Source organism: Pithys albifrons, chromosome 4, assembly GCF_047495875.1.
Source record: "Pithys albifrons albifrons isolate INPA30051 chromosome 4, PitAlb_v1, whole genome shotgun sequence".
NCBI lineage: Eukaryota > Metazoa > Chordata > Aves > Passeriformes > Thamnophilidae > Pithys > Pithys albifrons.
Genome location: NC_092461.1, coordinates 81,693,439 through 81,707,912, shown reverse-complemented (window position 1 = coordinate 81,707,912; position 14,474 = coordinate 81,693,439). Strand labels below are relative to the sequence as shown.

General features: G+C 38.7%; 1 protein-coding gene across 1 annotated transcript in view; it reads right to left on the bottom strand.

Annotated features, from left to right (window-relative positions):
* ANKRD12 (ankyrin repeat domain 12) overlaps positions 1 to 14,474 on the bottom strand; it is a 66,351-nt gene that overhangs the window by 18,869 nt on the left and 33,008 nt on the right. The window contains exons 4-7 of the mRNA XM_071554816.1: positions 8,595 to 8,741; positions 7,434 to 7,634; positions 4,163 to 4,305; positions 1,948 to 2,095 (exon numbers count right to left, since the gene is read on the bottom strand). Of these exons, the coding sequence (XP_071410917.1) occupies positions 1,948 to 2,095; positions 4,163 to 4,305; positions 7,434 to 7,634; positions 8,595 to 8,741 (639 nt within the window). The remainder of the gene's footprint in view (positions 1 to 1,947; positions 2,096 to 4,162; positions 4,306 to 7,433; positions 7,635 to 8,594; positions 8,742 to 14,474) is intronic.

Genomic DNA, 14,474 nt, shown 5'->3' with positions numbered 1-14,474 from the left:
ATTCCTCTAATGCCAGGAGAGGTAACATTACATTAAAACAAAGTGCAATATGACTTTTTTTTTTCTTGAAGCATAATAAAACTTTGAATACAAAATATTCCTAGGGCTTTGGTTTTGTTTTGTTTTTTTCCATTTGATTGTTTAGTTGGGGTTTATTTATTTATTTATTTGTCCAGGAAAGAGAAACCAACTTCCACAATCACATGACATGATGCTCTTCCTCATGTACTTTTCATGGATAACAGAATGGTTGAGGTTGGAAGGGAGCTGTGGAGATCATCTCATTCAATCCCCATTTCTCAAGCAGGGCCACCCAGACATGGCTGCCCAGGACCATGTCCAGGAAGCTTTTGACTATCTCCAAGCTTCCTTGGACAACCTGTGCCAGTTCTTGGTCACTCTCACAGTAAAAAAGTGCTTCCTGATGTTTCTGTGCTTCAAGCTGTGCCCACTGCCTCTGGTCCTGTCACTGGACACCACTGAAAAGAGCCCAGCTCTATCCTCTTTGCACCCTCCCCTCAGGTATTTGTACATATCAACAAGATATCCCTGAGCCTTCTATTCTCCAGGCTAAAAGGTCTCTGCTCTCAACCTTTCCTCACAGGAGAGATGCTCCAGTCTTTTCATCATCTTCCTGGCTCTTCACTGGACTCCCTTCAGTATGTCCAATGTCTCTCTTGTACTGGGGAGCCCAGAACTGGACCCAGCACTCCAGCTGTGACCTCACCAGTGCTGAGCAGAGGGGAAGGATCACCCCTCTCAATCTCCTCCTAATGGCAACCCTGCTCCTAAGGCAGCCCAGGATACCACTGGCCTTCTCTGTGGCAAGGACACATCGCTAGTTCATCATCAACTTGGCCTCCACCAGGATCCCCCAGGGCCTTTTCTGCAAAGCTGCTTTCCCAGCTGGTCAGATCCCAGCCTGCACTGGTGCCCAGGGGTTGTTCCTCTCCAGGCACAGGACTTCACATTTCCCCTTGTTGAACTACATCAGATTCCCATCATCCCATTTTTCCAACACACTGAGGTTCCTCTGGATGGCAGCACAACCCTCTGGTGCATCAGTCACTCCTTAGTTCTGTGTCATCAGGAAACTTCTGATGGTACACTCTACCCCAAATATTAAAGAAAATGTTAAACAGGACTGGAGCCAGTATTGAACCCTGAGGGTCAAGGCCAGTTATTGGCCTCCAACTGAACCTTTTGCCACTAATCACCCATCTTTGGACACTCAGTCAGTTTTCAATCCACCTCATTTCTTTTAGCCAGAAGAATGCGAAATTCTGAAGATTCTGTGAAAGCAAAATGGAAAGTTCTTGCCTGGCACTGAAGCAAGTTACTCATGGTCAAGAATCTTTTGCTTCTGAGGAGACAACAGTTCTTTTTGTGCCACAAGAGGCGTTACATACTCCTTAATCTGCAGAAAACAGCAGGAGCCAAGACTTACTGCCTCCACATAAGCAGGTCACCTGTCTGATTGCCTTCAAAAAGCAGTGGTTTGTCCACTAGCAGAGACTTTTCTTCACTAAGCGTAACTAAGTTATGCAAGTAAGTTATAACTGATTCATCTACTGAAGGTGAGAAATAAGTGACTTTGGGGACATTTTTCCCCAAGAAGACCTCTCAGAAAACACTTTGTATCATAACAAATACGTTTTTTTTTTCCTCTATCTTCCTCTGGTAAAACCACCATTCTGATACAGAGTTGATTTGGAAAGTGGGAAGAGTTCATTAAAGCCAGAGAGAAAAGTAAAAACAAGTCAGAATAAACATTTCACAAAATTCTCTTAAAAAATTTAAAACTAAATTTAAAATAAGACCGAAAAACAAGCTTAGCAATAGCCACCTACAGCAATTCTTAATAGCTAACACTACAGAAAAGATTAAAACCACCCAACTTCAGCTGAAATGAAACATTTGAATATGCAATTAAATAGCTACTTTTACCTGAGCAACTCTCCTCATCATCAGAGATGGGCACCTCCCTCTTCAACAGCATTTCCAGCTCTTCAGTTTCAGCCACATCAACAGGTCTCTCCCCGTGCTTATTGGCTTGAAATGGATTTCCACCATGTCGAAGCAACAGTTTCACAATCTGCAGCATGAAATAATTAACTTTTAGGTTTTCCATGTTACTTGACCAGCATAAAAATCTTCTGTTGCACACAAAATGTGGATAACATGATACACAATCCTAACTCCTGCCTCTGAAACTGAGACTGGAAAGCAAGACTTCAGGAACTAGATAGCAAGGTCCAGGTATACAAGGTCTAGTCGTTAAAAGAACTAAAGGGGAAGATCTCTGTTACACAGAAATACAGCACCAGTATAAAGGAAAACAACAGTGGCCTTTTGTTCTTGCTGTTCTGGCATGTCTGCACACAATTCATCTGGTTCCTCACCTACCAAGCTTTCTACTCCTGCACACTTGATTCACCTTCTCGCTCCAAATTTTATAGCACTTAACTCTAAGGAACAGGAGAAGTTTTACAGGTAGCAGTAGTATTGGTTTCCAAAGCATTTCCAAAAAGACTGAAGAGAGACCTGAGTATGTTACTGGAGGAACAAACTATCCCCAACCCAGCTGCATACCATACATCAAAATCACCAATTTCTCCATCCATTAAAGCCAAGACATTGTGTGTTACAATGATACACCAAGGCCACTCCGCTGTCAGCACAGTACCCAAAATTAACTGCATTTCTTTTGTCCTGTGTGCGAAGAATGTGGAAATTCAGCAGACAGTGGTGTCTTGACAAGAAACTTCAGAATTATTCTAATAGAAAATGTCAGTGAGATGGTCACAGACACCTATATTGAGATCAAGAAGCAAGAGTCCTGTACTCCGAAACTTTACTACAATTTCATGCAAGTTTGATCTGAAGACACACATTTGTTTAGATAGCTATAAGAAGCAGTTACTAAACAGTTAATAAAAAAAAATTGCAATCAGATTATCATTATTCATTTCTCTAGCGTCTCCAGAAAAAACCTTTGAAACTGAACACCTTGTTTGGAGGATGCTTTCTGATTTTTGCTTTATACAAGAGATTGTACACACGGTAATGAAATGGAACAGATAAAAAGGGAAGTGGAGTAATTTCTGCATCTTATTTGCAGAAATCAAGAACAAATTTAGAAATGAATGTAAAGTACCTACAGTGCTCCATTTATTTAACGTGCTTATTGGTAAATTAAAAAAAAATTACTAAGACACTATATATATATATATTCCCTATTTCCATGCCAGAAGCAACATATAAAAAAACAGGATGTATGTATTTATTGATATTTAAAGGTATATATATAATACATACAAATGCCCACTATAGTCTTTGGAGACATTTTTCTTTTGAGAATTCTATACAGCACAAGTGTCCCAAAGAAAGTAATTAAAATGCTTCTTTACTAAGAAAGTAAAGGTGAAACCTTAAATTATTTAAGAAAACAGATACTGGTAGAAAATATCTGGCAACAGAAGTCAGATGAAAAGCAAGACAAAACAAAGACAATTCGAACAACTTTGAGATGCTCCCAAAAACACCCCAAGCAGAATTATAAAACCATATCATAGAATCATGGAATCGATTGGGTTGGAAAAGACCTCCGAGATCATCAAGTCCAACCCTTGGTCCAACTCCAGTCCATTTACTAGATCATGGCACTCAGTGCCACATCCAATCTGCGTTTAAAAATCTCTAGGGATGGTGAATCCACCACCTCTCTGGGCAGCCCATTCCAATGCCTGATTACTCTCTCAGTAAAGAATTTTTTTCTGATATCCAACTGAAATTTCCCCTGGCAGAGCTTGAGCCCGTGCCCCCTTGTCCTATTGCTGAGTGCCTGGGAGAAGACACCAGCCCCCACCTGGCTAGAACTTCCCTTCAGGTAGTTCTACACAGTGATGAGGTCACCTCTGAGCCTCCTCTTCTCCAGGCTAAACAACCCCAGCTCCCTCAGCCTCTCCCTATAGGGCTTGTGCTCCAGTCCCTTCCCCAGCCTTGTTGCTCTTCTCTGGACTCGCTCCAGCACCTCAATATCCTTTCTGAACTGAGAGGCCCAGAACTGAACACAGTACTCAAGGTGTGACTGCAATGAGGACAGTCAGAATTCGCTCTAAAGACCAAGCATTTCAAACCAGGTACCTTACATAGAACTCACATTTCTATGCCCACTACTGGCAGAATCATGAAGTGGTGTATCATCATCCAAGCCCTGTGTGTTCACATCAGCTCCAGCTGCTATCAGGACCTTGGCAACATCATAGTAACCACCATTACAAGCTTCATGCAGTGGTGTCCAGCCTGTGGAGAGAGTGGTAACTCTAAGATTGAGAGGTCCAAGATTTAAGTTTGGGTTTCTTCTCCTGAGCTATACATCTCTATTGCCTATAAACATTTCAAAATAAACTTACAATGTGAATATGAACAACACATGCTTTATCAACTTTAAACCTCATGCCAAATTCCAAATGTTGCTGTGATTAAACTGAACATTGAAATCATGAATCAAAGAGTAAAAGACAAAATCTGGCACGTACTCCCTAGGCTAAACATGTTAGAATTTCCTTGACTAGTGAACATTTGAACAGTGTTAGATAAATATAAATAACAATATTCTATATGGAAACAGTTTGAAAACAACACTACTAGAAAGAGTAAGAATGGCAGATTACCACAACCAGTGCTCCTTCAGAGCTACTGAACTGCACTAGGAATCACCAACAACATTCAGCAGCAAGACAGTAAGGTATAAATAAACAATGGCAGAAAACTTCCTCCTGGTATTTCCTAGAACACCAGTAATTTTGCAGTTTTGATTTCCACATTGATAATCTGGAGTTCAGTGCTCATTTTCTGTAGCAGAGCCTCAGCTGAAGATGACAGTCAACCTGCACATGCCATATTCCTTACCTCAATTTCTTCTCCCCAACTTGATGACTTCCACTTTATAGCTGACCTGAATTTCTGCTGTTGATGCCTTTTCAAAGCCCAGTTCTGGGAAGGCATTCAGCTTTTGTTCCCCACATAACCAGTGCAAGTCTGGAAGAGGTTATTCACTCAACTCTGTGTCTAATCAGTAGTGATCTTGTACATCCATGAAGGAGGTACAAAAATCCCCTACCTGATCTAATCCCTCACTAATGTGATTTCTCACCTTCATCTTTCACTCAACTTCCCAGCTGCCACTCATTTAAATTTAAAAAAAGCTAAAAAAAAAAAAAGAAAAACCTTCTAAGTTATTCTACAGCAAAAACTTCTTACTGATCTTCACACACTAAATTTCCTCTCCAATCATCACCTGGGTCCACTCACTTCCAGCACTGCCTGGCTACCACCTCCTTCTTGACATTTTCTTGTCATTTTCCCTTTTAGCACTCACACAACATGATGACCCTCTTCTGCTCTTGGCCCTCTTGATCCCTGTCTTTTTTGTCCTTATTAATTCTCTCTGTAATTAATTTTTATCCATGTTTTACTGCTTTGCCTTTTCTTCTATCACAATGTCCAGCCTGCCAACTCTAGTCCTGGCTTGCTCTCAACATCTGTTTCCTTTACTCTTGTTCTCACACAGCAGTATCATTCTGGCAGACATCCTTGCTCAGGGTTACTTCCTCCATCACTAATTCATTTTCTGCTCCTCTAGTTCTGCCAATGCTTAACTAAAAAACTCTTAATTCTCTAAACTTCACTGCATCCTAAATTCCTACTTTTCTCCACTCAGTGCTTCAATCCTCCCCCTCTTCTTGACTTCTTCCTCTGCACAGGATTTTGAAGCTCAGTCACCTCTGCTTCTCATTTTGGATTACCAGTGCAAAAGTATCTCACTGGATCCCAAACACCTCCTCCAGAGTTTTGAGTGAAGTCTCCAATGACTTGCTCCCAACTGATTTATACAACCAGCTCTGAGCCACTGTACTTCTTTCACCTACCTTTAAAATGAAATATCTGTACTGGTCAGGCTGGGATGAAGCTACACAGTTAACTTGTTTCAGGGCAGCCCGTTGCATTTGGGGCTATTAACTGCACACCAGTGTTTTGGCTACTGCTGGAAAGTGCTTGTAAAGAGTCACTGTTTTCCCTCTTCTCCTCCTGCCCAACATGGTGAGAGGGGACACAGCCAGGACAGCTGATCCAAACTGACCCAAAGGTCACGGTCAGCAATAAATGCTCAGTGACAGGAGAAGGAAGGAGGGATGTTTGTATGTAATGGTGTTCTTTTCTTCAAGCAACCATTATACCTAATTCCAGGGAAGTGACTGAACATTTGACTGCTGATGGGAAGCAGTGAATGAATTCCTCTTCTTCCTTAGCTTGCACATACAGCTTTTGCTTTGCTTATTTAAATGGTCTTTAACTTGACCCGCAAGGGATTTTTTCCCACCTTATTTTCTCCGCCTGCCCTGCTGAGGAGAGAAAAACAGCAGCTGGGCGGGTGTCTGGCAGCCAGCCAAGGTTAACCCACCCCAATATCTCTTCAAACATTTCTGTTCTCCCTATGATTTCTCTGGGCCTGTCTTCCCCATAACCACCTCCTCTTTTTCTAAAATTGTTCTTGTCAACAAGTTCTTCTCTCTCCTCTCAACTTCTTGAAGGTCTTGCAGTGTTCTACTTCAGCTTCCTTTCCTCCTCTACATGCCAGCCCTGGGCAGCCTCATCATCAAACACAAATCCAACTACCCTTTGTAAACGAAATCAGAAATTACCGATCTGTTTCTTACCTAAAATCAAGACTTTGGTTCATCTCGTTAATATCTTCTCTTTATGCCAAGTTTGAACTGACAACTAATTGTGCCATATAGTTCTCAGTTTCTCCCACAGGGATCTGCCACCTCAGCTCACCTGAACCATTCCCATTGCGAACATAATTCTCACTATAACCATTTTGACCTACAAACCTAAAAATATTGTGTATATTGAAACTTAACTTCATGAATCAGTGCCAAAATCAGAGCAACTACTGCCACATCACAACTCACCCTTAATCTAGCAGGACTAGATGACAAGTGAAAACTCTCGCCTGCTTTGGTGCACATTGGCTGTCCCAGTGAGAAGACAATGTATATCACACTTTCATCACTAGTAAACTTTGCATCTTCTCACACAGCCTGCAATCCCACTACCTGACTCTGCCCAGTATAATTCTAAGAAGTTCAGCAAGTGTGTACACACATTTCTGTAAATACCCAGGATGCAAAGGCCCTGGGCACAACTGAAACATCTGGCTACTAATACACTGTTCTAATAATTCACTATGTACTGCAGAGTCCAAGGACTATCACTGCCATTGGAAATAAAAAACATGATTTGAGAATTTCTACTAAGTTATATTTTTTTCATATGCACATAACATGAACTGAAAGGAAACCTCTGTTAACTTCAGCATTAATTTCATCCATGCAATCAAGAGGACATGTATTAATTTCACTTACCTGCAAAATCTTTTACATTCACATTTGCACCTAATCTGATTAGTTCTTTGACCTGTTTAACGTCCCCTCGAATTGCTGCCATATGTAGAGGAGTTTCCCCTCGTTCATTTCTCTTGTTAACCTTGTCTTTTTGTCTTGAAGAAGAGGTTGGAGTTTTCTTTTGTGTTGGCGTTGTTTGTAAGGAATGATTTAAGGTGGAATCTACAAGATAAGTTTTCAAATGGTCACTTTAGGTTAATTAAAATGAGGTGAAGAGTGAATAATTATATTTAAATAAAGGACATATTTGACATTTCCCATGTATCAACACAATGCCTGTTTTCAACGCGAAAAAGGGAATTTTACACAACCTCACTATTTGTAAAGCAGCTTTCAAGAATCAAGTCTAACCAAACTACAAGGTTGACACACTCTAGTATAAATTCTGCTGAATCAAGATAAGGCTTGATCGTGCAGATTGGCATCTACTCTGCTTCCCCCTCCTCCAGCACGATTCCACTGTATTTTTATGTAGGGGGATGCCAGTTTACAGAATTACTGCCTGGGTATTGTACTCCACACAATTCCTCAGCTGTGACAACACAAATGGTTTCAGGTGGACTGGGGAGTCCCTTAAGGAACTCCAGCCAGTCACTTTTAAGTAGTAATTCTGTAAAATCTTTACACCTGTACAACATACACATACCTAAAGATTTTTTAAATACAGCTGCACCAAGGACAGTTTGAAGTTATGAATTAAAAACAAGATGCCTCCCCTCTCCCATTAAATCCTAAGGAAATGATTCCATTTCCTCATGAATCAAAAAATCCTGCTCCAAACTGAGAAAATTAGTAGTTAATCTTCATAAAAAAGCACGAAAAAAAGGAAACATTTTATTTTTACATAATCCACATGGAAAAGAGTCTAAGAGCCAAAAATAACCAAAGGAACAAAAGAAATATTAAATTTTTACAGCTATCATAATGCAAAGCTTTGCACATAAGTACAGAAGATCAAAAGCTTTTCACCAAATTACTTTTCCATGCAAAATAAAGAGTTCTAACAGAATTATTAATAATTTAAGAAGTGTGAAAAGAAAATCAAGGATTGTTGAAAAACCTCAGGGTTCAGAATATTCTGACTGGGGCAGAATTAAACAGGCAGGAGGAAGGAAAGATCACCTGGACTGTTGTCTCGTGCTGTCATCTGCATGAGAAGTGCCATCTGTTTGCGCTCTGACAGAGGATAACCAAAAAGAATGCTAACTGGTGCTGATTTCTTATTTCCAGCATCCTTCTTGATTTTCTTTTTCTCTGGACCTTCCTTCTCTGGAAATGGGAACATTTAAAAACAGCTGTTCCATCAAAACATTTTTCTGGTATCAAACCCATTCATTTAAGGTAACACAAACTGGTGATTGGTGGCAGGTGATGAAAACCAGAAATTATACCTCTAATTTACTGCATTTGCATTAGTGTTGGTTACCTGTTCTAATCATATTACAATAACAAGCTACTGAGTTAAAGCACTTAAAGCTGAAGCAGGATTACTAAAAAATGCTAGAAGATGAAAAACCTGTATCACAGCAGGAAGGTCTGCATATGTGTTCACTTCAATTTTCAGAGACTAAAGTCATGCACTCAAAACACTCTGTAAGATCAGCTGGTCAGTTTTCAGCCTTCAATACAGATCTGATACTACAATCTATTGTATCAAGACACCTAAAAATTAGGAAAAGACTTTTTAATACTGGTACCTGCCAAGCAATTAGTTAAAAGATTGTTTCTCTCAAACTCATCCTGTTATTTCATCTTAAAGCAATTTCTTCTACAAAATTCAAATCCTTCAAAAACACACAGCTATTTTATATACATAACTTATTTCCTTTTATCAATATTTATGGAAGTTGTTTAATGTTTCATGTCCAAGTTTTAAATCAAGAGCTAAAATTACATATCTGAATAAACACAACAAAAACAAAACCAAAAAGAACTCCCCACCAAAATCAAGAAACACTGTCATTTGCAAGAGCAGAAAACCCTAAGAGGACTCCACTGAGGAAAACCTCCCTGATCTTCTGCAGAGAGATAAAAATTAATAAAAATCACAAATCTGAAGCTTAAGTCCCTTTGAGGTTCCTAATTATCATTTCATTTTCTCCACTTGTGCATTCTTCCTTGTTTCATTCATTTCCTCTTCACTCCTTTCCTGACTTCCCAGCCTTCTGTAAATCTCATTTCTCAGCCTGATCACAGACACAAGCTCTGGTAATGCCCTGCTCTTGAGGCACAGGAAGGCACATCAGTAACTCTCATCTTGAATCCCACACAAGAAATTCGTGATTTTACAGACTGAACAATTTAAGCAAGACTATTTAAAGAATGAAAAGCTACAGACCTGTGTATTTATTAAAGAAACCTCTAAAAATTAATCCATCATATTGAAGAAGGAAACAAGATCTCTTTTACAGAAGCAATTGATATTTTTTAACCTGCATGCATCTCATAGTCCTGAATATCTAAAGAACTCATTCAATATACAAATCAACACTGCTGACCTCTTGATTAAAATATCCGCATAGGAAAATAAACAAAAAACACTATAATGAAATCGTACTTTCAACTTTTCACTGCAAACATGCTGTTCCCTCTCCAGGATAACGTGCAGCACACTCTTTTATTAACTAATTTAGTGCTTCCATCACAACAACACATATCAGTTTGTCTGGCTTGATCTGCTGTTCCTTAACTTATGTTAGTTACTGTGTATGCTTTTTTCTTGAAGAACACATTCATTTTCATTCTGAATTTTTCCTTACAATTTTATAGCTATGCTCAGCTTGAGAAAATAACATATCAGTGAAATAAATTTTTCAATCATCTAGCTTTTAGTTTTTAACTACACAGTGTACTTTTCCAGGTAATTTTATCTGTTGAGGCTGTCTGGATTTTGGGGTTGTTCTGGTTTTGTTTTGGTTTGTGGTCGATTTTTTTTTAATCAATGCAATTTATGCCCATCTCATATTTAGTGTTGTATTTAAGTGATGAGGTAAATTATTCTTCTATTACAGTTCACTACCAGTGTTTGCAAAGTACTGTTAGATCTTACCAATCAAAAGTACCAAATAAGGCTATAATTGTTCTCACCAAATTATACTGTAATTGTGCCCTTACCACTCAAAAGATGACATAATTTTATTAAAATTGGTATGAGACTTCATACATGTTTTCAGTAAATCTAAACAGTTCAATAAACAAAATTAATGATTAACAACAAACTTAAAAAAGTCTAAAGACTATAGCAAGTGATCTGACAATTCTTTGACTGTAGTTTGTCCTGTACCAGGCTGTTGTTTCCCCCCACCCACATTTCTCATGCATACAACACAGGACAAAAGGGGTGGAAAGCAGCAAAAGGAAGGGAGTAAAGTAAAATAAAATAAAAAATAAAATAATTTCTAAATGTGTTGGGAAACTAAATTATTAAATAATGTAACTTATAGATGTCTCAAAACAAAAAACAAAGGCAAACTAACAGAGTATTTCATTTGGTAAAATAAACACCTTAGTGGATAAAGGAAATAAAGCTAAAGACCAAATTCACAATGAAAATATTTTTACAATCTGCAGTTGTTTCATTATTATGAAAAATTAAATTTTTTCTCTTACACTAATAAAGCAGAGAAAGAAAACAAATTTGACCTTTGCAATATCAACACTTGCTGTTGTTCTTATTCTGATAATTTCATCAGTTGTTATTTAAAACTAATCAGATAACTTTTACCTAGGCTAAACAGGCTTTTTAATCAAATTATGTTTTGGCATTGGGAGACTTCCAATCAGAGAACTTATTTTCATAGGTATGAAAAATGCTTCTCCTTCCACCACCCAAACAACCAACCTAAATCAAAGTTGGCATGCAGACTCATCCTTAAGATTCACTTACAAAAAGGTTAAAGCCATACTGCAGTATAAATAAATTTGTATCAGCTTTTTGTGGTCGCTCTGCCTGAAGAAAGGGGATGCCACAGCAGAGCCCTCAGCTCAGGCCCCTTCAGAAGGCCGAGGTCTCCTGGACTCACATCCCCTCTCAGGCCTGTGCAGACCCTGCAGCTGCTGCAGCCACCTCAGCTGGCACTGCACGGTGACCTCTAAGACTCCCTTTAGGCAACGGGACTCAGTCCTATTGGGTAAAGATTTACCTAAGGCTAAATCTTAAAATATTTAATACTAATTTATTGCATCAGTTTCTTAGGGGAAAAACCCCCTAAATTTAGATAAAGAGATGGGCTGTAATTGTACTAGACTCTTACAGGACACTACAAATAGTGTTTGATTTCAGTCTTGCCAAAACTGGCTGGGTGCTAAATGTACTTTATGTATACTGTTGCAGATATCAAATAAAAAATGTATTTCCACATTAAGTTACTGTTCAGTTTGGCTGTGTTCATTACCACTTGCCATTTTTAGACAAGACCTGAAACAAAAAAAGCCCCGCAGAAAAAGGAGGAAAACATGAACTGCAGGGGGACTTTTTACAAAAATAAGCAAACCCCACAAAATCTTAGTTTACAGAAGATCCTGGAGATAGAACCAAGACAGCTCTAAGCATGCAAAGTTCTAAAAATTAGGCATCCCTATTCTAGGACTGATTTATATGCCTAAACAGGATGGAACCCAACTATCATGGGGTTTCTACAATCAGCTAGTGATCCTATCACGTATTTTGGGGGTCGACAATTTATTAAATTAGTAATTAAATTTTTTATCCTAAAGCTACTTTTTATAGTGTCTTTTTGTTTACTCAGACACATTTTTAAAGACCCTGTATCTTTAAAATCACCTAAAATTCAAACTCAATAGTTTTATCATCTGATACAGAGAAACTATTTAGCAAAGTCATAAGAACATTTTGCTATGCTGAACTCTAAAAAAAACGTATTGGAAGGCTCTTAAAACCGAATTTATTGGAAAAGGATAAAATACATCCTGAAACTGTAACAGAGAGTGGAAGAATGGAGTAGTACTACATACATTTTTCCAAATCTTTTCCATTATGAATTGCACACACAATCTTGAACCATTTTTCTAGCACATCAATACGGATTTTCACAAACTATAAGAAGAAATCAGAGGGCTTTTATTTTTTAGCACTACTAGCTGATAGGAAGCTTTTCATTACCTCTTCTTTTTCCCCTCTGTCTCTATTACACTCCCATCTCCAAAAATTTTCTTCCTTCTCAACATCTGCCACCCTCTGTACACAGTTATCAGGGAGACACTTCTGTCAGAGGTTTGATATCAGTTTAATCCACTGATCTCAAAGCTTTTCCATGTATAATGCCAAGTTTGTGTCAGAAGCAGCACTGCATTTCATGAACACTGATGTCACTTCTAATCCATGTCAGTGACAAACTTGTCACAATCTAAATGCTTCATTCCTACCAGTCTAATCTAATTGTTTAGGTACAGAATCATCATTATAAGGACAGTCTGTCATTCTAGTGATGTTCCTCCTCTGAAGTTTCTGGAAAGCTTAAGTACCAAGTTTCTCCCCTGTGAAACAGGGCAGTTGTCCTTACCTCCTGACCTCAGCAGAAATGAAAGGCACAACAAGCTGTGATGTTTGCTCCTGTTACCTATTTCTTGCCTCTACTTGAACAGTTCAACTCCCTGTTACAGCTTGCAACCAAGAGATTTTGCAGTGTTAGTGCTGACTTGCTGTGCATGTCTAAGTGCCTGGAATAATCAATCACCTTTGTGGCAACTGTGGCAATAGACGGTATAGCAAAAGACACAAAAATTTACCTTGGGTTACCTTACAAGATGCTGTGATCATAACTTATTGGAAGTGTTGATGGGGTGGGAAGACATGACAAAAGATTTTCAGCAATAAAAACCATTGAATAAAAGCTAAATATTACATCTACATGTATTTATTTCCACTATGAAAAACAGTTATGGTCTAACACCAAGCAAAAAATTTAATAAAGCAGATGCTGGGAGCATACTTCTAATTTAAACATGCTCCTTCCAAAATCAAGTGGTATCATGAATAGTATTAAGACTCTCGAATGCTGTAAAACCACTGAAAACAGATCTAAAGTCAAGAACATTGCTTTGTAATGAGACTATTTCAAATTTGGGCTTGATAACCATACTCTCTTTACAGTAACAACCATCTGCATGTATTGTCCAAGAGCCAAATCTTGTGCATGACATCAATCCTGGACAATAATTTAACACGTACTGAGGTATACACTTCTATCTTCCATTTAAATCTAAGTATATTAAGGGAAGTGACTGTTTATGGAAATATTCAAATGTACAATAATCACAGTATAAAACCTGTAGTACTGAGCCTTTGAGAAGTCTGGGGAACAGGCCTTCTGGTGGCCTTTCACAGGGCGTGGGTATTTTTTGGTAACCAACAGAACTACTACTGAACAACAACACAGACAGCTAATTACCTAAACTCAGGGGTAACTGTGCTCTTGGAATGCATCCAGATCCCTCCATCTTGATTTGAAAAGAGCCATGTTAAGAATGGTATTCTGAAATCTTGAAATCAGTTCTAATAGAATAAGCTTAAGCAAGAAAAAACAGTAGCCTGGGCAGAAAAGGTATCCTGAAGAGAGAGATCACTTGAACTGAAAGAAAAGAGCACTCTCCATGGCTGGTTTACTTAGCTCTGTAGCCCTTGCAAACTTTTCTTTTACAGGAGCACAGCCCACCTACCAATCTTTCCCACTCTCCTTCCCCCAAAACATGGCTATGGAAAGGCTGACAGCTGTGTCTCAAATCAAGGCACTTACAGGTTTTTTCATCAGTTTACCAGTTTAAACAAATGGACCTCTAGAGATGACAATGAAAAGCAAGATTTATTACTAAAACAGCAAAAGAATGAGGTTAAGAAACAACTGGAAAATGCAGACAAACTGTTGAGGCATGCTGGACGATGCTAATGACAGGATGAGAGCCTACAGGACTGAGATGCAACAATCAGAAGCAAGGAAGCAACTTTTATACTCAGTATCCTTTTCAAAGGGAAAAAAATCAATT